The sequence below is a fragment of the Jaculus jaculus genome, chromosome 14, assembly GCF_020740685.1.
Source record: "Jaculus jaculus isolate mJacJac1 chromosome 14, mJacJac1.mat.Y.cur, whole genome shotgun sequence".
Taxonomy (NCBI): Eukaryota; Metazoa; Chordata; class Mammalia; order Rodentia; family Dipodidae; genus Jaculus; species Jaculus jaculus.
In genome coordinates, this window is record NC_059115.1 from 1,023,634 (window position 1) to 1,048,264 (window position 24,631).

Sequence of the window (24,631 nt, forward strand, 5' to 3'; positions counted from 1 at the left end):
CCATCTTTGATCCTGTATCACTTATCCGCTCTGCTCCATCCATGATGGCCTGGAGCCTCTCCCAGCACCTCATGTGCACTCCTACGTCCAGCCTTTGCTCCACGATGCCCCTTCAGGAGCAGCACTCATCACTCACCTGCTGTCTCCACCTCGCCACTTCAGTGTCAGCTTGGATCCTCGGATGCCCCAGCTGGGACTCACTACTACCCACTCAATCTCCCTGTGTAGCCCCCACCATGCAGCTCCAACCATACGTGCATCCTGGACCCAGGGCGCTCTGCTAAGCCTCAGGGCTTCTGCTCTTGCAGTAACTCCTGCTTGCTTGCACATCCACCCTCATCTCTACATGCTAGTTCTCAGCCCACTGCAGGAATCTCCTTTTCAAGCAGCTTCCAATCAAGACTCTACCCACCAGGCCGTAGTCATCTCCACCTTTCTGACCTAATTCCACCGACTTCTCCGTGTCACCTCTCAGCGCCTCTCCCTGAAGCATCCTCACCAGCCTCGCTGTGGATCCATCCTTTTTTTTTTCTAATTTTTTTTCACTTATTTGAGAGCAACAGACAGCAAGAGAAAGAGGCGGGGGGGGGGGGAGAATGGGCGTGCCAGAGCCTCCAGCCACTGCAAACGAACTCCAGACACGTGCGCCCCCTTGTGCATCTGGCTAACGTGGGTCCTGGGGAATCCAGCCTCGAACTGGGGTCCTTAGGCTTCATAGGCAAGCGCTTAACCGCTAAGCCTTCTCTCCAGCCCAGATCCATCCTCTTGAAGCCCAGTCCTGACTCATGGTCCACACCTGATAATCCCTCTGCCTGACAGACTCCATCAATACCTGGTAGCCTTCTCATTGTCTTCCAGCCCTCCCCTGAATCTAAGTCTGAATTTAGCCAGGCTTTCCTTGCTCATTCTCTGGTCCCTCTGCTCAAGGCCCATGAGCCTCCTAGCAGTTCCTCCCCCTCAACTGAATCCTGCCCTAGGACCTTTGCCTTGCTGTTCCTGCTTCCTGGAGCACCCTTCTGTCCACTTTGCTGCCAAGCCCAGCATTTGGGAGGCTGATGTAGAAGGATCACTGTGAGTTCAAGGCCAGCCTAAGACTATATAGTTAATCCCAGGTTAGCCTGGGCTACCTTGCAACCCCCCCCCCAAAAAAATGGAACTCTGGTCCCAAACATCTGGGCTCCAACTTCTAGCTCTCAGACTTCTTTCTTTTTATGGGTGGGGGGAGGGAAGAGAATTGGCACACCAGGGCCTCTAGCCACTGCAATCAAACTCCAGATGTGTGTGTCTGCTTGTGCAAATGTGCAACCTTCTGTCACCTTGCGGCTTATGTGGGATCTGAAGAATTACACATGGGTCCTTAGGCTTCGCAGGCAAGCACCTTAACTGCTAAGCCATCTCTCCAGTGCAAGACTTCATGAACTCACCAAGCTGCACACACACCCACAGCTATGAATCTGAGTAGATGACCTCACCTCTGTGGCTCAGTGTCTTCAACATGGCTGTTGTAGAGATGACATGGATTCATACGTGCCATGCATTTAGCACACTGAAGTAACATATGTGGCTATCAGTGTTTAAACCCCAAGTAGCATGTCCTGTCAGAGAGGAGGGAGCATAACTACCTGCACTAATTCTTCCCTCTCTTTATCCAGAGCCTCTGTCCAACACTGGGGTCTACAGGCAAGACTTCTTTGAGCTCTTCATTGCTGTAGGGCTGGACGTTTAGGTATGTGGAGGGTTTAACACAGCGCATGGCACACAGAAAGTTCTTTCTGCCGCCCACTTCTCATTCATCCATCCCCATTCCACATGCATGGGCTGTAACTCAAACTGCCCTATTGCAAATACCTACTGTGTCCTTTTCCATTTGTACCTTTTTTAAATGATTTTTTCAAGATAGGGTCTCTCTCCAGCCCAGGCTGACCTGAAATTCACTATGTAGTCTCAGGGTGGCCTTGAACTCACCGAGATCCTCCTATCTCTGCCTCCTGAGTGCTGGGATTAAAGGTGTGCGTCATCACACCTGACCAGCTTCTTTTTTGGTTTTTTCGAGGTAAGATCTCGCTCTAGCTCAGGCTGACCTGGAATGCACTCGGAAGTCTCAGGGTGACCTCGAACTCACCACGATCCCCCGTACCTCTGCCTCCCAAGTGCTGGGATTAAAGGCGTGTGCCACCAGGCCCTAATATTTTACTTGAGAGCGCGAGCGAGCACTGGCCGCAAGATTTCTGGTGGACCGCGTCCCACCCGCCGCGCCCCGGGCCTGTGGCACTCACCAGCACTCGGCCGGGGTGCTCCCTGCGCACCTCCACCTGCACGCCGCGGGCCTCCAGCCGCACGGCGCGCGTGTAGCTCACGCTCTGGCTGCCTCGGTGCTCGTTCTCCACCAGCACCCGGAAGTCAGGCAGTGCCTGGGCCTGGCCACACGAGCCGACCAGCAGGTAGGTGCAAGTGCCCATGAAGTCGAAGCGCCTGCCGTCGAAGCTCACGTAGTGCGGGTCCCCGGTCGCCTGGCAGTGGCCGAAGATGTCGGGGTAGCAGCCCAGGAGGCCGTCCTGCACGCGGCAGCGCTCGCCCGCCGGGCAGCCCGCCGTGTCGCGGCAGGTCACCTGCTGGGTGGCGCCGTCGCAGGTGCAGCGTCTCCGGCACAGGTCGTCCGCCAGCACCTCCTGGCCCGGCGCCAGCGGGCGACCCTCGAACGTGCACCCGCACGAGGAGGCCGGCACGCACGCGCCGCCGCTGGCCACGAAGCCCGGGAGACACACGCAGCCCTCCACGCACGGCCGCCCCGAGCAGTTGGCTGGAGCTGCTTCAGAATTGCAGGAGGCCGGGCACGCGGGGCTGCAGGAGTCGTAGAAGCTGTTGGCCGGGCAGGACATTGCTGTGGGGGACAGGCGAGGGCAGGTCAGGCCAGCGCGGGCAGCATGCCCTAGCACCTGGGCGCTTGCATCCCTCCACATGCTCAGATCCCAACTTGCCCCGCCCACTCCATTCCCTGCACAGCCCATCGATGGCTTAGCCCTGTGAGCTCCATCTTTCAAGCTCCCGATGCACCGCATGGTCTGCTCCTCGTAGGGCAGACATGCCTGTGATCAAATACTGCCCTGGCCCTCCTGTGGCTCCATCTCTCTCGGAGTCCTGTCAGACCTAGGAGCCCCATACCCCTCATGTCCTCTCTGCCCCAACTCTCATCCCCTCCCCGCCAGCTCACTCTGGACCAGCCCTAAGGAACAGTGACTGGGTCCTCACTCCCACCTCAGGGCCTCTGTCCTACCCTTGGCTGCATCAAACACACATTGCAGCAGGAGGTAAACGTCAAGGTTACAGGAGCATGGATGGCCTGGGCTCAAATGCCAGCTCCCTCTTCTTGTTCATATGAACAAGTGATTCTGACCCCTGAACCTCAGCCTCCAGGATAGCCCCACTGCCGGCTTGAACTTCGCTCATCACACCTCTCACCCTAGACTTGAGCCTAACCACCCTAGCCTCAGCCACTCAAGGCTGGACATGCTGGTGCCCACCTGAGGCTCACTGTGGCAGAACCTGGCATCTTGGCTATAACTGAATCCCTGGCACTGGCCGGCAGCAGACTGAACCAGCCAGCGCTCAGATACTGAGCAGATGAAAGGGGTCCCCATACCTCCCCACTCTGGCTGTCACTCACGGCAATTGGATGGTGATCTCCAGTCTCCAAGGGAGAAGCCCAGCTCCATGCAGGCCTGGGCATATGCGCTGAGGCTCCGGCACAGGCTGAGCCGCTCCCCTCCGGTCACACACAGGTCATACACACAATCTTCCAGGAAGGACTTGGGGTCCAGGGATTCGTGGCATGCTGAGAAGGGGCCTGAGGGCAGAGTTAGCATGCCACAGACACGGTCTCCCTTATAGTGCTGGATCTGGCCTGCCGTACAGGAGGGACAGTTGCCGTGGCAGCCGTCATCACACAGGAAGTCACCATCATCCAGCTTCCAGCTATTTGCAAACTCCACAGCATCAGTAGCTTGCTCCCAGTCAGGCGTGAGGAAGTCGTCAGCAGGGTCGCCGTTATAGTTGCCACACAGCCCACACACTTGGTCTTGGAAGCGCTTGGGAAGGCGCAGGGTCAGCTGGCAATCCCAGTTGTAGGTGACCACCAGCCCAAAGTCCAGCTCCACCACGCCGCGCGTCCCACTCTGGTACACACGCAGGCGACCCCCACTCAGGGAGGCCGGCAGGCGTGAGCGCTGATTGTTGATCTGTAGAGGGTGGCAGTGGTCAGACTCCCGCATATCCCAGTCAGCCTCTCCTCTCACCCACCGCTTCCCCTGCTGAGGCCACACAGGGCGACTGTCACCAGCCTCTCACCTCTCCTGGCCGAAGCATTCTTTCCCCGGATGCTCACAGAGCTAGCTCCCTCTCCTATGAAGGACTTACTCAAACTTCACCACAGCCAGGCTATCCTGGTCCCCCTTCCAATGCATCCCTCTCCTGTTCGCCATCCGCCTTCCTTGCTTTCCTTCTTCCCGTACCTTCTAGCCTTAACTACAACATGAAAACTTCCACAGTGGTCACCCAATGCCACCAGAATGCCACCTCCCCTAGCACAGGTTTCTTTTCCCCTGTGACCATGGCTGTATCTCCAGAGCCTGCAGCAGTGCCTGGCAGGGTAACAGGTGCTGGGTAAGTGTGTGAAGTCAGCAGGCTGCAGGGAACCCACAGGTCTGGCTCAGGAGCAGCAGGCGGATGCAGGAGCCCATAAGCAGGCAGGCTGCTGGCTCCTCTTGGGACAAGAGGGCAGAGGAACCAAAGGCTGTGGGCAGAAATGTCAAAGGCCAGATGGCAACAATCTGACTGTCCTTCAGCCCTCATTGTACCACCATTGTAATTTATTAGCATAATAAGGTCTCAGCAGCCATCATACGAGATAGGCGCTCATTGAGGCTTGTGACTTGTGGCCCAGGTGCCCTGATTATCCCCTCCCTTTTCCTCCTCTAGAGCACGAAGCCAACTGCCTGTTGAGCTTTTTTTGGGAAGGAACTTCACTTTTCCTTTACTCAGAAGTAGTCTATGTCTGATTTGGACCCTCCATGAGGCAACTCACAGCCTGTCCCAAGTGTTATGTGCTCCCTCTTCCTGGCCCTTGCTGGGAGACCCCTCTGTGCCATCACAACCAGGACTCCCCAAGTGCTACCCTCGTGAGCTCCTAAGGCATTGGGAGAGATGGACACACCACCTGGCACTCAGAGGGGTCAACACTCACAGAGGGCACAGCACTGGCTTGGGAGCGCAGAGAAAGGGACACACACAGAGATGCTGTAGGCATCAGCTACAAAGACCTCACTAAGAAACAGACCAGACTGGCACACAGTGCATTCTCGCTAACTAGTGATGGCTGCCATGACAGGGAGTGACAAAGATCCCCTGTTGGTGAATATTTAATTTCTTGCTACGTTTTCTACTTTTCCTTTTTGCTGCCTTATACAATGTTGGTATGTTTTCTTCCTAACCATATTTCTAAGTGTCCTTAAAAATTTCTATATATGGTAAGTGGAGAGACAGCTTAGTGGTTAAGGCATTTGCCTATGAAGCCTAAGGACCCAAGTTCCATTCCCCAGGACCCACGTAGGTCAGATGCACAAGGTAGCCCATGCGTCTGGAGTTCATCTGCAGTGGCTAGAGGCCCTGGCATGCCCATTCATATTCTCTCTCTCTCCCTCCCTTTCTCTCTCTCTCTCTCTCTCTCTGCCTTTTTCTACTCTCTTTTAAATAAATGTTTTCAAATTTTTCTGTAAATGGAATTGGTGGAGGAAAAGGTTTTGAGGATCTACTACTGATTCTCAAATACCTGCACACCAGCACAGCCCGCTTCTCTACACCTACTTCATCACAAAAGCTTGAGTTGAAGGTCTGACACTAGAGCTTTGACCCCTTCTTTGGATTGGTAGCTCATGGGTGTTAAAGTCTGAACACTTACCCGGGCAAAGCCAATTTCCCCACGGACCAGCGACACACGGTAGCTGTAGGCATGCACGGTGACCAAGCCCACGTAGGAGACTTGGCGGCTGCCCCGGTGCTCGTTCTTGGCTTCCACGCTGAAGGCAGGCAGGGTCTCATCTGTCCCACATAACTCAGCCATGGTGTAGGAGCAGGTGCCCATCATGTCATAGCGACGGCCATCAAAGGTGGTGTAATGGGGGTCACCCTGGGCACGGCAGACAGCCGTGGACTCTGTCATACACCTGGTCTTTCCATTCGCCACCTGGCAGCGCTGTCCAGCTGCACACTGAACGCCTTGGCAGGAGGGCTCCCCCAGGGAGATCAGAGCTGGGGAAGAGAGTTGAAAATACTTAGCAGTGTTCACGAGCTCAGAAACCTGGGTCCTCCTGTGGTGTGGACTGTGGGCAGCTGGCTCACAACCGTCCACTTTAGAGGCAGGAAAACTGAGGTCTGCAGTCTTCCAGGAAGAGTGCTGTACTCAGGATGGTAATTCCTATGAGGAATTTCTCCCCACCAGTGTTTCTGAGGTCCACTGTACCCTTAAGAAACTGCACTTGGGGATCCACTTATCCTCCCTGAGAACCAATCCCTTGCATTCCTCCCTACTCTGTCCTTCCTCATTCATACAGCATTCATCTAAGAGCCTTTCTGGCTTTTGTTTCCACAAAGCCTGAACACTTTGGGCAGGGCTCTCACACTGGACACTCTAAGGCCAGACTAGTGGAATAAATGTGAGTAGTTCATTAGTGATGGTGAGGACTGCATGTGGTGCCTAAACCAGCTTTTCCTGGTTGCTATGATGAAGACTGGGGACTTTTAGAGCCATTTTTATTTATTTGCAAGCAGAAAGAGACAGAGAAGAAAAACAGACAGAGAGAATGGGTACTCCAGCCGCTGCAAACAAACTCCAAATACATGTGCTACATTGTGCATCTAGCTTTATGTGGGTACTGGGAAATTGAACTTGGGTTCTTAGGCTTTCGTAGGCAAATGTCTTAACCACTAAGCCATCTCTCCAGCCCAAGATGGGGGACTTTTAAAAATGCTACATTTTCCTTTTTGTGTCTCATGAGAAAATTGGCTATCTGAAGCTTTACATGGAATCTCCACCCCAAAATTGTTTTAAGCACTGCAGGGACAAAATGGCCAGTGAGATGTCTGCCCTATTAGAACTCAGGGGGTTTCATGAGGGGAAAAGAGGGTTGTGTAAGTGTGGACAGAGCATCTCTGAGAAATACAGGGTAGTGGGCTTCTCAGCATGAGGGAAGGAGGGAAGGAAAAAGGGAGAGAGAATATAAATGGGTAAATTCTACCATATTTCTCTATAGTACCTAAAGACCTCTCTTCCATTTCAGCTACCTGATACTGGGAAATGTTTTGTGGCAGGGACACAAATGGAGGGAGCTGACCCAGGCTGGCCATTTCCCAGGCAAGTACAAGGTCGTAGGTGGAGGCGCAGTCTGACTTACCCCACAGGAGGGCTGCTCCTGTCCACAGCGTCCGCCAGCTCCACAGGGATGCCATGCCTGCAGTAGAGATAGAGGGGGGCTCATAAGAAGGGGTCTGCTGCCCTTTGGAGACTGTCCTAGAGAGGACAGAAAGAGGAAATCTGAAGACAAGGGCCACCTGGGTGTAAGGAAGGCTGATGTGGGGAGAGAAGTTGGGTAGATGGGACTGGGTGTGTGTGGGGAGAGGTGTGGCTGTCCAGTGGGTCTGTGAGCGAGCTAGGGAGCCCAGGATCCAGAGAAACAGGTGGGTGGAGAACTGGACACCCAAAGTGTCTGAGGGCCAATGCAGGAGAAGAGGTCTGAACCCAGGGATAAGTGCAGGGGACTAGCTAGCTGTCCCACTTCCATAGGGACCCCAGCCCTTCTCACCTGCAGGTCCCTGGAGCTACAGGGTCATCTCCTTGACTGGGCTATATAGTGGTGTCTCTTGGCCCCTCAGGCCACACCCTGGGCCACCTGCCAGGCAGATGATGCCAACATCCTGGACGAAGCTTCTGATCTTGCACCACGTGGAACGAAGGCCTGGGAAGGGTGGAGGATGAGTCTGCAGCTTGAGTTCTCAGCGGGATGTGAGAACAGCTGGTGGCTACACCCTGGGAGCCTATGAAAAAAGTTCAGTCCTGGAAGGGTGGTGTCCCTAGGGAGACAGCTGGAGAGCAGCTCATTGAGAGCCTGGGCTCCTGGGTGGGGAGAAGAGAGATTGAGGTGAGGCATGACATGCAGGCTTGCTTGTTTGCAGGCTCATTAGCCAGATTCTTTCCTCTGACCCCTGCCAAGGACAATAGCACAGCACCCATATCCGGGTCTTGGCTCCATGGAGTCCCCACAAGCTGAGTCTTTTTCCTAGTCACCTGCATCTGTCCATTCACCATGAAAGCCATATGTTGCCAGTTGCAGTGAAGCACACCAATAGGAAATCACTGAAGAGGTGGAGGCAGGAGGATCAGGTATTCGAGGCCAGCTTGGGTTATACTTTTTGTTTTTTTAAGAAAGTCAAATGTTTGGGGATGAGCAGGGATCTGAGACCCTGACCCAGCTCTGTGGGATGGACCATAGTAGTTCCCGCCCTAGTCATCAGGGCCTTCTGGACTCATCTGTGGAGTGGGTCCGTGGGAGACTAGCTCTGCTGGACAGGCACTCTCGATTTTGGGAGGACTCTCTTTTAACTCTCTACCTTGGTCCCAGGGTGGGGGGCAGGACAGGAACTGGGACTCAGGCTGTGTGTGAAGGACAGAGGGCTCTATTTCCTGGTATCACATAACCATGAAGGTTTCACTTCCTGGAGAATTATTTGGCTTGGGATTCTTTTGCTTTCTGGTTTTTTTCTTTAATTATTATTTTTTTCTTTTGTGCCCTCAGAGGGGACTGGATGAACAGGTTTTGAGTGACTTTGTGCCTTTCCATCATCCCAGAATTTGCTTCAAATGGGACACAGAGGCCCGGCCTAGGTGGCATACTGAGAAGCAAGGCAGAGTGGGTTTTTTTGTGGGGGAAGGGAAGATGGAGTTTGTGTGACCCACAGGGCCGGCCTGACAAGGTCAAGGTCATTGTTTGCTGAGGAGTTTCCCTAGGATACAGCAGCTGTGAAGCCTGGGTTCTTGTCAACAGCACACAGGTGCTGCCTGAAAGACTCCTCCTCCTTTATCAGTGAGGCACGGACCTCTGGGCGGCCAGGGTGGAGGCTCATGTCCCCCCAGGACTGTGACTCCTCCCCACAACCACCCAGGGCAGGTTCTAGTGGACAGATAAAGGCATCAGTATTGAGTGGACCCTCAAGTCAACCAGGAAAGTGAAGTGAATCAACAGGAGGCTGGATGATAGCCAGAGACAACAGGAAACTAGCAGATGTTGGGGAGAACCCATGAAGAGTGAGAGCTTTGGGAGGTCAGGTGCATGGGACCACTCAGAACCAACCGCACCCCTGAAGAGGACATCTGAGTCCCTGAGGGAAATAGGAACTGGAGAAGACAGCCCAGGATTCCTGAGGAAGAAATGGTGATTGCAAACTGAGATGTCAAAATCCTCTATGTATGCTAAAACACTCAAGAGAAATGAGATATGAGGAGCAAAAGGTTATGATAAGTTTTCTCAGATAATTCTGGCCCTTCTTCCATGAGCCCCTCTAAGCTTTAATTGTCTCCCCTACTGAAACCACATAAACCTACCCATCTACACTCCATTGCTGCTCTCTGCCATGGGAATTCCCAGAAGCAGGGTGATGGAAGAAGTCTCATAAATGCTGTGTATATCTGAACTCCCTGGGAACCTTCTTCCATCAGGGCCTAAGGGGTGCGTGCGTGTGTGTGTGTGTGTGTGTGTATCTTATGACACATTCCTGTGCCCTACCTATATCATATATATTCTCAGGAATCCCACTAATGATCTCAGAAATAACCTGTAGGGGACACTTCCTTATGGTCAGAGAAACTACACTCATCCTGACACTGGCATGCCCGTTCCTCATAAGACCAAGCAGAGTGTTTGTGTCTCAGCTTTAGGGCCTCTTCCTACAGAGGAGCAGGATCTCAACTGGTCACACCATTCCAGACCCCTGGGACCCTCTGGCTTGTCTGGGCTTTACAGATCAGGATCAGGGCAGAATGGGACAGAATTTACTGTTGTTTGCCACAAGGTTCTCATGCTTTCTCTACACTTTCTGCCACACCTTCTATAATAGTACTTCCTCTTGTTTCTGTGAGACCAAATATAACCATTTAAAAAAAAAAAAAAAGGCCCAGGCCTGACTTAGAGAACTAGCCGGCCAATGTGCTGACCTTTTGCTTCTGTAAACTTTGCTTGCTTAATTGCTGCCTTTCCCCCTAAAGTTTCTGAGGAATCTCCACTTCAAGGACATTGCAGAAACACTCCACTGAGGGGGGGGGGGCTCCGAACACCTGCTTAGATAAGAAACTGAGGAATCTCTGCTTCAAGGACAATGGAGATGACTTCATCTGCCTAGAGTGCGCCTAGCTCCTGCCCCCATCTTTGCCCGCTGAAACCCCAAGCCAATCAGAACTGTTTAAATCAACCAATCATGTATCTATCCCCTACTTCTTTGTTTGAATTCCTACAAGAACCCCTTTCCCCAAAAGAAAGGGGCTCTCTCCCTCACTACCCCTGTGCCGGACTGTGGGGACAGAGACCAGGCCTAGGCTTGCAATAAAGAAACCTGTTGCTGTTGCATTCGAGTGTCTCGGTTCTGTGGCAGTTCTCTGGGTGACTGGGGGACTTGGCTCCTGGTCAGGGGTCTTGGCACAAGTTTCCCCATCTGTTTCCAACAATCACACCTTGCTCTGAAGGCTTGTAATTGTCAGTTTCTTTCTTCTTTTTTTTTTTTTTTAAGGTAGGCTCTCATTCTAGCCCAGGCTGATCTGGAATTCACTATGTAGTATCAGGCTGGCCTTGAACAAATGGCGATCCTCCTATCTCTGCCTCCCGAGTGCTGGGATCAAAGGCGTGCGCCACCACGCCTGGATTGTCAGTTTCTTTTTATTTTATTTCTATAATTCTCTCTCTTTTTTTTCCCTTAAGGGGACCTCAATGGTGCTCATCTATGCTATCCAACAGAACTTATATAGGGATGAAAATTTCTCAAGTTCTGCCCTGTTCAATGTGGGAGGAAATTAAACTTATTTTTTATTTATTTACTTTTGGTTTTTTGAGGTAGGGTCTCACTCTAGCCCAGGCTGACCTGGAATTCACTATAAGATATAAGATATTTTAAAATAGTAGTCTCAGGGTAGCCTCGAACTCATGGTGATCCTTCTACCTCTGCCTCCAGAGTGCTGGGATTAAAGGCATGTGCCACCATGTCCAGCTGGAAATTAAACTTTTAAACTCATGTGGCCATTGAGCACTTGAAATGTGACTAATATAGGGGAATTAAAGTCTCATTCTAAATTACTAGCAATGAAGAACACAGTTAATGAAATAAAAAACTCTGTAGAAAATCTCACCAGTAGAATGGATGATGGAGAGGACAGAATATCTAAGCTAGACCAGGTGGCAGATCTAATACAGGCCAACAAAGAGAAAGACAAACTTATAGAAAAGTATGAGTGGTGTGGTGGTTTGATTCAGGTGTCCCCCATAAACTTAGGTGTTCTGAATGCTAGGTCCCAGCTGATGGAGATTTGGGAATTAACGCCTCCTGGAGGGAGTGTATTGTTGGGGGCGGGCTTAGGGGCATTATAGCCAGTTTCCCCATGCCAGTGTTTGGCACACCCTCCTGTTGCTGTGGTCCACCTTATGTTGGCCAGGGGGTGATGTCCACCCTCTGCTCATGCCATCATTTTCCCCTGCTATCGTGGAGCTTCCCCTCAAGCCTGTAAGCCAAATAAACCTCTTTTTCCCAGAAGCTGCTCTTGGTTAGGTGATTTCTAACAGCAATGCGACCCAGACTGCAACAGTAAAGTGGTACCGAGGAGTGGGATTGCTGCTAGACACCTGACTATGTGGCTTCAGCCTTTTGTAGCTGATTTTCAAGAGGAAAGTGGAAGGAGTTGAAACCTTGGCCTAAGAGATGTCTTGCAGTGCTGTAAGTACAGCTTAATGGACTATTCTGGTCTGAGCTCTAAGACCTGAATGCAGTAAGAACCATGGACTGTGAGGTTTGGCTTATGAGGGTGAGAAAGAGCTGTGCCTGGACTGAGCTAGCAGTTTGTGTGAGAAGCTTGCTCTTGTGCCCATGTCCTGAGAAGTTGTGCAGGGTTGCTTTGCGTAGAAATGAACTGGTGTGTGCAGAAGGATATGGCACAGAAAGGAAAATCTTTGGGTGAACTGCTGCCCGTTCAGCTGCAACTGAGAGATTACAACCTTTGAGACTGGGCTAGCTGACCTGCGCTAGGGCAACAAGAAGAATGTCAACTCTTTTGAAGGGGTCTGAGTGCTCAAGGAGTGTCCTGTTCTTCAAAGTCTGCTTTAATCCCCCCTGGATTAACAAATTGGCACCCTACCTGGTATTGTGGAGTATAAGAAATGCTGGAAAGAGGGTCATTGAGTTTGCAACACGGTCTTGTGTTTTGGAAATGGCCATGGGCAGTGTGAAGCAGGTTTGCTGGTTGCCTGCATAGAGACCCCATGGGGCCATGAAGATGAACCGTGGCTTGCAGTGGAGACCCAGTGGAGATGCCGGGACCATGAGATGGCTGCCGAGGAGCTGCCGGCCCCGATGAAGTTTTCCAGGACTGTGAGTAGCCTAGCTGGAGGGGCGGAATTGGAATGCCAGAGACTTGTTGCTGGTTAGAATTATCAGACTTGAAGATTTGTCACTGGTTTGAGTTGCTGGACTTGAAGCTACAGAGTTTGATGTTTGCCCTGGTTGTTTTAAATCTTGTATTGGTTGAATGTTTCTTTGCTATGCCCAATGTCATCTATTGCAGTGTGAATATTTATTCTGTGCCATTCTGGGTTTTTTGAGGTTATATTTTGGTATTATGGCTCAGTTAAAAGATCTTAAACTATGGGGATGTATGAACATCATTGAGATTGATAAAAACTATGGGGACTTTTAAAGTCAGACTGAATGCATTGTATTTTACATCATGTATGGATATCAGTTTATGGGGGCCAGGGGTGGAATGTGGTGGTTTGATTCAGGTGTCCCCCATAAACTTAGGTGTTCTGAATGCTAGGTCCCAGCTGATGGAGATTTGGGAATTAACGCCTCCTGGAGGGAGTGTATTGTTGGGGGCGGGCTTAGGGGCATTATAGCCAGTTTCCCCATGCCAGTGTTTGGCACACCCTCCTGTTGCTGTGGTCCACCTTATGTTGGCCAGGGGGTGATGTCCACCCTCTGCTCATGCCATCATTTTCCCCTGCTATCGTGGAGCTTCCCCTCGAGCCTGTAAGCCAAATAAACCTCTTTTTCCCAGAAGCTGCTCTTGGTTAGGTGATTTCTAACAGCAATGCGACCCAGACTGCAACAAGTGGGAATTTCAAGATATTTGGGACACTATGAAAAGATCAAATATAAGAATTCAGGGCATAGTAGAAGGAGAAGAATTCCACTCCAAAGGCATAGTAGGCGTCTTCAACAAAATCATAGAAGAAAATTTCCCCCAAATTGGGAAAGAGGTGCCAATACAGATACAGGAAGCCTTTAGAACCCCAGCCAAACAAAACCTGGAAAGAACCTCTCCTCGCCATATTATAATCAAACTTCCAAACACACACACCAAAGAAAAAATATTGAAAGCAGTTAGAGAGAAAAATCAAATTACCTACAAAAGCAAGCCCATCAGGATTACAGCAGATTATTCAACACAAACTTTTAAAGACAGAAGGGCTTGGAGTGATATATTCCAAGTTCTGAAAGATAACAACTGTCAACCAAGGTTACTTTATCCTGCAAAGTTATCCATTCAAATAGACAGAGAAATAAGGACATTCCATGACAAAAGCAGGTTAAAGGAGTATTTGAAGACAAAACCAGCTCTACAGAAAATACTTATAGAATCCTCCATGCTGAAGAAAAGGAAAAGCACACATATACGGAACCTAGAAAAAACAAGCAATACTCAAATACTAGTTAACACAAGAGAGCACAGGTAGAACCGGAACCACAAAAAAAAAAAAGGCAAACATAAATACACACCTTTCAATAATATCTCTTAATATCAATGGCCTCAATGCCCCAACCAAAAGACATAGGTTTGCAGACTGGGTTAAAAAGCAGGATTCTATAATTTGTTGTCTCCAAGAAACTCACCTTTCTACAAAGGATAGACATTATCTTAGGGAGAAAGGTTGGAAGACAGTGTTTCAAGCAAATGGGCCTAGAAAACAAGCAGGGGTTGCTATCCTAATATCTGACAAGGTAGACTTTAGTCCAACGTTAGTCAAGAAAGACAAGGAAGGTCACTATATATTGATTAAGGGCACACTTAACCAACAGGAGGACATTACAATCCTAAACATATATGCATCTAACATGGGGGCTCCCAAATTCATCAAACAAACACTATTAGAACTAAGGTCGCAGATAACACCAAACACAGTGGTAGTGGGTGACTTTAACATCCCACTCTCATCAATTGACAGGTCATCCCAGGAAAAAATAAACAGAGAGGCATCTGGACTAAATGAGGTCATAGAAGGAATGGACCTAACAGATATATACAGGACATTTCATCCAAATGCTACAGAATATACATTCTTTTCAGCAGCACATGGATCATTCTCTAAAATAGACCATATATTAGGACACAAAGCAAATCTTAACAAATTCAGGAAAATTGAAATAATTCCTTGCATTCTATCTGACCACAATGGAATTGAACTACAAATCTGTAGCAAGAAAGGCTATAGAGCATACACAAAATCATAGAAACTAAACAATACACTACTAAATGATGAATGGGTCAATGAAGAAATCAAGAAGGAAATCAAAAAATTTATAGAGTCAAACGATAATGAGAACACAACATATCAAAATCTCTGGGACACAATGAAGGCAGTTCTAAGAGGTAAATTTATAGCTTTAAGTGCCTATATTAAGAAATTAGAAAGGTCGCAAGTAAACGACCTAATGCTTCACCTTCAAGCCTTGGAAAAAGAAGAACAAGGCAAATCAAAAATCAGTAGGCAGGAAGAAATAATAAAGATTAGGGAAAAAATTAATGAAATAGAAACAAAAAAAATTCCAAAGAGTTAATGAAACAAAGAGTTGGTTCTTTGAAAGGATAAACAAGATTGATAAACCCTTAGCAAATCTGACCAAAAGAAAGAGAGAAGAGACACAAATTAATAAAATCAGAGATGAACAAGGTAACATCACAACAGATTCCAGAGAAATTCGAAAAATCATAGGGACATACTATAAAAGCATATACTCCACAAAGTATGAAAATCTGAAAGAAATGATTTCCTTGATTTATATGACCTACCTAAATTAAATCAAAGTGAGATTAATCACTTAAATAGACCTATAACAAACATGGAGATCTGAACAGTTATCATTAATCTCCCAACTAAAAAAAGCCCAGGCCCAGATGGATTCACTGTTGAATTTTACCAGACCTTTAAGGAAGAGCTAACACCATTGCTTCTTAAGCTTTTCCAGGAAGTAGAAAAAGAAGGAATTCTACCAAACTCCTTCTATGAGGCCAGCATCACCCTGATACAAAAACCAGGCAAAGATAGAACAAAAAAAGAAAATTACAGACCAATCTCCCTCATGAACATAGATGCAAAAATTCTCAACAAAATATTGGCAAACAGAATACAAGAGTATATCAAAAAGATCATTCACCCTGACCAAGTAGGCTTTATCCCAGAGATGCAGGGATGGTTCAATATACGCAAATCTATAAATGTAATACATTATATAAACGGGTTGAAGGAAAAAAATCACATGATCATCTCATTGGACACAGAGAAAGCATTTGACAAAATCCAACATCCCTTCATGATAAAAATCCTCCAGAGACTGGGAATAGAAGGAACATACCTCAATATAATAAAAGCTATTTATGACAAGCCTATAGCCAACATATTACTAAATGGGGAAAAACTGGAAGCTTTTCCACTAAAATCAGGAACAAGACAAGGGTGTCCACTCTCCCCACTTTTATTTAATATAGTTCTGTAAGTCTTAGCCATAGCAATAAGGCAAGAGACACACATAAAAGGGATACAAATTGGAAAGGAAGAGAGTTATCATTATTTGCAGATGACATGATTCTATACATAAAGGACCCTAAAAACTCTACAGCCATGTAGCAGGATACAAAATAAATACACAGTTCCTATATGCTAACAACAAACACACAGAGGATGAAATCAGAGAATCACTCCCATTCACAATTGCATCAAAAAATAAATAAATAAATAAAGTACCTTGGAATAAACCTAACCAAGGAAGTAAAGAATCTCTACACTGAGAACTTTAAAACACTCAAGCGAGAAATTGTGCAGACACTAGAAAGTGGAGAAACATCCCCTGTTCCTGGATTGGAAGAATCAATATTGTGAAAATGGCAATCTTACAAAAAGCAATCTACACATTTAATGCAATCCCTATCAAAATTCCAAAAGCATTCTTCATGGAAATAGAAAAAACAATCCAAAAATTCATTTGGAATCACAAAAAACCTCGAATATCTAAAATAATACTGAGCAACAAAAGAGGCTGGTGGTATCACCATACCTGATTTTAACCTATACTACAGAGCCATAGTAACAAAAACAGCATGGTACTGGCACAAAAACAGACATGTAGATCAGTGGAACAGAATAGAGGACCCAGATGTAAGCCCAAGTAGCTATAGCCACCTGATATTCGATAAAAATGCCCAAAATACTCATTGGAGAAAAGAAAGCTTCTTCAGCAAATGGTGTTGGGAAAACTGGATATATATCTGTAGAAGGATGAAAGTAGATTCTTCTCTCTCTCCATGCACAAGAATTAAGTCTAAATGGATTAAAGACCTTAGCATCAGACCTGAAACTCTGAAACTGCTAGAGGAAAAAGTAGGGGAAACCCTTCAACATGTTGGTCTTGGCAAAGACTTTCTGAATACAACCCCAATTGCTCAGGCAAAGAAAACACAGATTAATCACTGGGATCTCATGAAATTATAAAGATTTTGCTCTGCAAAGGACACAGTGAAAAAAGCAAAGAGGCAACCTACAGAATGGGAAAAAAAATCTTCGCCAGCTATATATCTGATAGAAGATTAGTATCTAGGATATACAAAGAACTCAAAAAGTTAAATAATAAGGAATCAAACAAGCCAATCAAAAAATGGGCTATGGAGCTAAATAGAGCATTCTCAAAGGAAGAAATACGAATGGCATATAAGCATCTAAAAAAATGTTCTACGTCACTAGCCATCAGGGAAATGCAGATTAAAACTACATTGAGATTCCATCTCACTCCTGTCAGATTGGCCACCATCGTGAAAACAAATGATCATAAATGTTGGCAGGGATGTGGAAAAAGAGGAACCCTTCTACACTGCTGCTGGGAATGCAATCTGGTCCAGCCATTGTGGAAATCAGTGTGGAGGTTCCTAAAACAGCTAAAGATTGATCTACCATATGACCCAGCTATAGCACTCCTAGGTATATATCCAAAGGACTCATCTCATTTCCTTAGAAGTACGTGCTCAACCATGTTTATTGCTGCTCAATTTATAATAGCTGGGAAATGGAACCAGCCTAAATGTCCCTCAACAGATGAGTGGATAATGAAGATGTGGCACACTTATACAATGGAGTTCTACTCAGTGGTAAAGAAAAATGAAATTATGAAATTTGTAGAAAAATGGATGGACCTGGAAAGGATTATACTAAGTCAGGTAACCCAGGCCCAGAAAGCCAAGTGCCACATGTTCTCTCTCATATGTGGATACTAGCTACAGATGATTGGGCTTCTGTGTGAGAATGAAAATACTTAGTAGCAGAGGCCAGTAAGTTAAAAAGGAGACATAAAGGGTAAAGAAAGGAAGGGAGGAGGGTACTTAATAGGTTGATATTGTATATATGTAAGTACAATGATTGTGATGGGGAGGTAATATGATGGAGAATGGAATTTCAAAGGGGAAAGTGTGGGGGGGGGGAGGGAGGGAATTACCATGGGATTTTTTTTATAATCATGGAAAATGCTAATAAAAATTATTTTAACACATAAAAAATAAAAAAATAAAGTCTCAATCTAGTGAATTTTTGGTTTCAATGGCTATCTGTGCCCAACTTCCATATTCAACATCCCAGATTAGAGCTATTGGTAGCATATGCCCCGTTTCATCAGCTCACCTAGCTGCTTCGACCCACCCCATGCCTAATTATTTATTGTTTTATACTCCCTTTGGATTTCCATAACTTCCTTATAGGGAACTATTCTGATGTGATTCATGGATCTATTTTTAAAATATCTTATTGAAATAAAATACACATATTAATAAGTACACATGTCATAAATGAATGCAGCTCATTATCTCAAAAGAAACACGCCCTTATAATCTTCACCCAGATCAAATCTTCAATGAACATTCCAGAATCATCCAACATCCAGCATTACAGAAGGCTCCTTTATGCTCTTCCCCAATCACTGGTCACTCCATACCTCCCACAGGAGGTGACACTGTTGCCTTCTAAAACCACAGGTTTGCCAGGCGTGGTGGCGCACGCCTTTAATCCCAGCACAAGTCAAAAGCCAAAAGCCACAGTACACTTCAGGAACTCCAGCTAGGCACACTTTGCATATCGTTAGATTGAAGTCTGAAACTAACTCACCACCACACCTTAAGATCACCCAGTGACATTGCCTCCAGCAGGTGGCTACAGATGCAAACTACAAACAAACAACTGAATATATTTGGGGGCCGTCTATTCTATTCAAACCACCACACCAGGTTACTGGGCTCAGACAGTTCAAGACTAAGATTCCAATTTCCCACCTAAACCTATGACCATTATGGTTGTTTTAGAGCTGGCATTCTAAAAGGATGGTGGCATTCATCTGTGGTATTAATTTGCATTTTAAAAATTGTATTTAGCCAGGCGTGCTAGTGCATGCCTTTAATCCCAGCAATTGGGGGCAGAGGAAGGAGAATCGTTGTGAGTTCCAGGCCACCTTGAGACTACATAATGAATTCCCGGTCAGCCTGGGCTAGAGTGAGACCCTACCTCAAAAAAAGCAAAAAAAGCCGGGCGTGGTGGCGCACGCCTTTAATCCCAGCACTCGGGAGGCAGAGGTAGGAGGATTGCCATGAGTTCGAGGCCACCCTGAGACTCCATAGTGAATTCCAGGTCAGCCTGTGCTGGAGTAAGACCCTACCTTGAAAAACCAAAAAAAAAAAAAAAAAAAAAAGAAAAAGAAAAAGAAATTGCATTTAGGGGGCTGAAGAGATGGCTTAGTAGTTAAGGCACTTGCCTAAGAAGCTTAAAGACCCAGTTTCAATCCTCCAGTACCCAAGTAAGCCAGACACACAAGATGGCACATGTGTCTGGAGTTGGTTTGCAGTGGCTAGAGGTCGTGGCATAGCTATTCTTTATCTGACTCTTATGGGCTTTCTGTCAAATAAATTAATTAAACATTTTTTAATATTTTGTATTTATTTATGTATGAGGTTGTGTGAATATGTGTACCAGGGTCTCTTGCCACTGCTTGAGCCATTTTTTGCACCAGGCTTTATGTAGGTGGACGGAAACCAGGCAGATAGGCTTTGCATGTGTCTTTAAGGCTGAGCCAGCTCCTTAGCCCCTTAATTTGCACTTTCTTAATGGGCAGGGAAGTTGAGCACACTCTCATATATTGGTGGTGATTTGGGTCTCTATGGTGATTTCAGTAATATGTTTATTCAGGTTTTTTGCCTCTTTTTTTTTTTTTTTTGGTTTTACACAGTATCTCACTTCAGAGCCCAGACAGACCTGGAATCCACTACATAGTCTCAGGCTGGTTTTGAACTTATGGCAATCCTCCTACATCTGCCTCCTAAGTGCTGGGATTCAAAACATGCAACACCACACCCAGCTTTTTAAATTTTATTTTATATTACTTTTACTTATTTAGAGAGACAGAGAGAGAGAATGGGTGCACCAAGGCCTCTAGCCACTGCAAATGAACTCCAGACAGGTGCCACCATATGCATCTGGCTTACATGAGTCCTGGGGAATTGAACCTGAGTCCTTAGGCTTTGAAGGCAAGCACCTTAGCTGCTAAGCCATCTTTCCAGCCCTCTTACCTTTTCCTGTTATATCAATCTGTAGGAATTATTTTTTTAAATTTATCCATTCATTCATTTACAGAGAGAATGAGAATGGGTGCATCAGGGCCTCCAGCCACTGCAAACAAACTCCAGATGCATGCACCACCATGTGCATCTGCCTTATGTGGGTTCTGAGGAGTTGAACCTGAGTCCTTAGGCTTTGCAAGTAAGCACCTCAACCACTAAGCCATCTCTGCAGCCCAGGAATTCTTTATAACTCTGGAAACAAACTGTTGGTTACAGGTTTTGCAGATATTTTCGCCCACTAGGTGATTTGCCTTTCCACAAGCTTATGGATGAAAACAGCCTTAATTTTCATGTAGCCCATTTTACCAATGTATATTGTTTTTTGGAACTAGCTTTTTTCTCGTGATTGCTGAGTCTTGAAATCCATGAACACTACATGTTTTTTCCATTTATTTAGAGCTTTTGGGATTTATTTCACCAGTATTTTGAAATTTTTCAGCACATAGAACCTGTACACGTTTCAATGTTTCATTGGATTTATATATATATGTGTATATATATATAATCTTTTTTGTTGTTTTGTTTCTGTTGTTTTGAGATAGAGTCTCACTCTAGCCCAGACTGACCTGGAATTCACTATGTAGTCTCAGACTGGCCTTGAACTCACAGTGATCCTCCTACCTCTGCCTCTTGAGTGCTGGGATTAAAGGTGTGAACCACCAAGCCTAGGAGAGAGAGAGGGAGGGAGAGAGGGAGAAAAAGAATGGGTGCACCAGGGCCTCTAGGCACTGAAAACAAATTCCAGATATATGTGCCACTTTGTGCATCTTGCTTTAGGTGGGTACAAGGGAATCAAACTTGGGTTGTTGGGCTTTACAGGCAAGCACCTTAACCACTGAGTAATCTCCCTAGCCCAGATTCCAATATAATTTTTATGATGCAGTCATAAATGACATGGAACCTTCAATTTCAAGCCCTATGTTTCCATTGTTTGTGTATAGAAAGGCACCTGTTTTCTGTGTGCTGACCCCTTGCTTCACTGACTTACTGAACACAGCAGTTCGGGGGAGGGGTCGTAGATTCATGGGACTGTTGAATACAATCACATTAATCTAAAAGTATGGGCAGCTTTTCTTCTTTCTAGTCAAAATAAATTTTATTCAATATTTTATTTCTTGGCTTGGATTTTTTGAGCTAGATAGAATTTGTACTGGGCTGGAGAGATGGCTTTGTGGTTACGATGCTTGCCTACAAAACTTAAGGACTCATGTTTGACTCTCCAGGTCCCACTTAAGCCAGATGCACAAAGTGACGCAAGAGCACAAGGTCACACATGTGCACAAGGAGGTGCACATATCTGGAGTTCAATTGGAGTGGCTGAGGCCTGGTGCACCAATTCTCCCCCCTCCCCCGCCTTGCTGTCTTGTATTTAAAAGAAAAAAAGCCAGTCTGTTAGGCTTGCCAAAAAAAAAAAAGAAGGGAAGGGGAGGGAAGGGGAGGGGAGGGGAGGGGAGGGGAGGGGAGGGGAGGGGAGGGGAGGGGAGGGGAGGGGAGGGGAGGGAAGGGAAGGGAAGGGAAGGGAAGGGAAGGGAAGGGAAGGGAAGGGAAGGGAAGGGAAGGGAAGGGAAGGGAAGGGAAGGGAAGGGAAGGGAAGGGAAGGGAAGGGAAGGGAAGGGAAGGGAAGGGAAGGGAAGGGAAACTTGTAGTACTGTGTTGAGTGTTGAGTAAGAGTTGTGAACATTCTGGCCTTTTTCCTGGGTATGAAAAACAGTCTTTTACCATTAAACATGATTTAACTATAGTTTTGGGGGTTGGGGGAGATACTAGTTTATCAGGTTGAGACAGTTCCCTTCTATTTCTAGCTTTCTGAAAGATCTGTCATAAATCAGTGTTAGGTATTGCCAAATGTTTTTTCCGTGTCATATAAAATTTCTCCTTGGGGTGGAGAGATGGCTTCGTGGTTGAGGTGCTTACCTATAAACCCAAGGAACCCAGGTTCAGTTCTCCAGTCAGGACCCATGTAAAGCCAAATGCACAAGGTAGCACATGCATCAGGAATTCATTTGCAGTGCCTAGAGGCCCTCAGGAGCCCATTCTCTCTCCCTCTCTCTCTATCTGACTCTCTTTCTCTCTCTCTCAAATAAATAAATAAATATTTTAAAAATTTATTTAACTTAGCAGGCGTGGTGGCACACGCCTTTAATCCCAGCACTTGGGAGGCAGAGGTAGAAGATCACCTTGAGTTCAATGCCACCCTGGGACTACATAGCAAATTCGAGGTCAGCCTGGGTGACAGTGAAACCCTACCTTGAAAACAAACAAAGAAAAAAAATAATCTTTAACTTGCTGAAATGGTAGAATACACTAATTTCTTGTTAAATATTTAATTAGCAGTGCATACTTGGGACAAATCACACTTGACTGTGGTATGTAATTCTATTTATGTATTAATGGATTCAACTTGCTGACATTTCCAAGGATTTTTGAATCTAAGTTCATGAGGTATACTGTCTAGTTTCCTTTTGTTTTGCTACTTCTCTCTTCTCTTTGTAATGTTTTTGCCTTTGGTGTCTGGTTTCATTGCCTTGAGAATATGAGTTGAAGGATGTTTTCTCTTTCTCCTTTCTGGAAGACAGTGAATAGAATTATTACTAATTCTTTTAAGATTTTGGAAGATTTTTCTGGGGAGACTATTTGAACCTGAGACTGTTTCTTCTAGACCTTTTAAATTTTAAGTTCAACTTCTTTTTTGTTTGGTTGTTTTTTTTTTGGGGGGGGGGTTGCGAGGTAGGGTCTCACTCTAGCTCAGGCTGACCTGGAATTCACTCTGTAGTCTCAGGGTGGCCTCGAACTCTTGGCGATCCTCCTACCTCTGCCTCCCAAGTGCTGGGATTAAAGGCGTGCGCCACCACGCCCGGCTAAGTTCAACTTCCTTAATGAATTTTCAAATTAACTGTTTTTAAGGATTTGGGAATTTGAAGAATTTATTTAAGCTATCAAATTGTAAGAATATAATTGTCCCCTCCTGTCATTTTAATACTTAAGGGCCTGTAGAGATACCATTTTCATTTTTGATTTTGATGATCTCTACTGAGTTTTGATCTCTGTAGGTATTCTTAAAACTTTGTTAATTTTATTAGCATTTGAAGAAACGTTTTAAGGGCTGGAGATATGGTTTAACAGTAAAGGTACTTGCCTGTGAAGCCTGGAGACCAAAGTTTGATACTCACCAAGGTTTGATACTCACTTACGTGGGCTTGAAGTCCCACGTAAGCCAGATGCACAAGGTAGCACATGTGTATGGAGTTCATTTGCAGTAGCTAGAAGCTCTGGCGTGCCTTTTCTCTCTCCCTCTCTCTCTCTCTCTCTCTCCCACCCCCCTTTTTCTCTGCCTCAAATAAAAATAAATTTTAAAAAAGAAACATTTAAAAATATTTATTTCCAAAGAGAGAGAGAGCAGGAGTGTGAAAGAACAGAAGGCTGATAGAAAGACATACTGTAAAGACTGCCTGTGTAAGGTTTCACAGGGGAAAAAGTACTCGGAAAGTAGACTAGAGGCTATTTGTGTTACATTGCAACAACAAAAAGTCTGTCTACATTCTGCCTGTGTCTTTAGAATTTGATTGAGGTAATTTCAAAAGGAATAGACAAATTTGTTAGGAAAAGGGAAATTTCAAGACAGTCTTGCATTCAAGCTGTGTCATGGTTATGGCTCATTGCTTTTATCCAGGTTTATAAAGAGAGATGACATTGGGCTGGAGAGATGGCTTAGCGGGTAAGCGCTTGCCTATGAAGCCTAAGGACCCCGGTTCGAGGCTCGGTTCCCCAGGTCCCACGTTAGCCATATGCTCAAGGGGGCGCACGCTGGAGTTCGTTTGCAGAGGCTGGAAGCCCTGGCGTGCCCATTCTCTCTCTCTCCCTCTATCTTCTTTCTCTCTGCATCTGTCGCTCTCAAATAAATAAATAAAAAATTTTTTAAAAAAAAAAGAGAGATGACATTATAATGGGAGAACCAAAAGATACGAAAAATGCTCAGTTTCGGCTGGGGAGCAGACTTAGCATTTAAATGCACCTGATTGCAAAGCCTGCCAGCCTGGGTTTAATTCCCCAGTACCCACATAAAGCCACATGCACAAAGTGGAACATGTGTCTAACTTCATTTGGAGCTGCAAGAGACCCTGGTGTGCCCACACCCACTCTCTCTCTCCCCCCCCCCCCGCCATCTCTCTTTCTCTCCTTGCAAATAAATTTTAAAAAAAATTTTTTTAAGAAAAATGTGCCTAGCGTGGTGGCACATACTTTTAATCCCAGAACTCAGGAGGCAGTGGTAGCAGGATCACCAAGAGTTAGTTTGAGGCCACCTAAGACTACATAGTAAATTCCAGGTCAGCCTGAGCTAGAGTGAGACCCTACCCCGGAAAACCAAAAAAGAAAATAGAAGTGCTGGGCATGGTGGCACATGCCTTG

The 24,631-nt window shown here is 46.3% G+C and overlaps 1 protein-coding gene across 1 annotated transcript in view; it reads right to left on the bottom strand.

Annotated features, from left to right (window-relative positions):
• Positions 1–24,631, bottom strand: part of LOC101595403 (Fc gamma binding protein) — a 109,792-nt gene that overhangs the window by 75,114 nt on the left and 10,047 nt on the right. Inside the window, exons 4-8 of the mRNA XM_045134168.1 lie at positions 7,854–8,006; positions 7,446–7,502; positions 5,954–6,303; positions 3,665–4,235; positions 2,277–2,881 (exon numbers count right to left, since the gene is read on the bottom strand). Coding sequence (XP_044990103.1) covers positions 2,277–2,881; positions 3,665–4,235; positions 5,954–6,303; positions 7,446–7,500 — 1,581 coding nt within the window. The 5' untranslated portion in view covers positions 7,501–7,502; positions 7,854–8,006. The remainder of the gene's footprint in view (positions 1–2,276; positions 2,882–3,664; positions 4,236–5,953; positions 6,304–7,445; positions 7,503–7,853; positions 8,007–24,631) is intronic.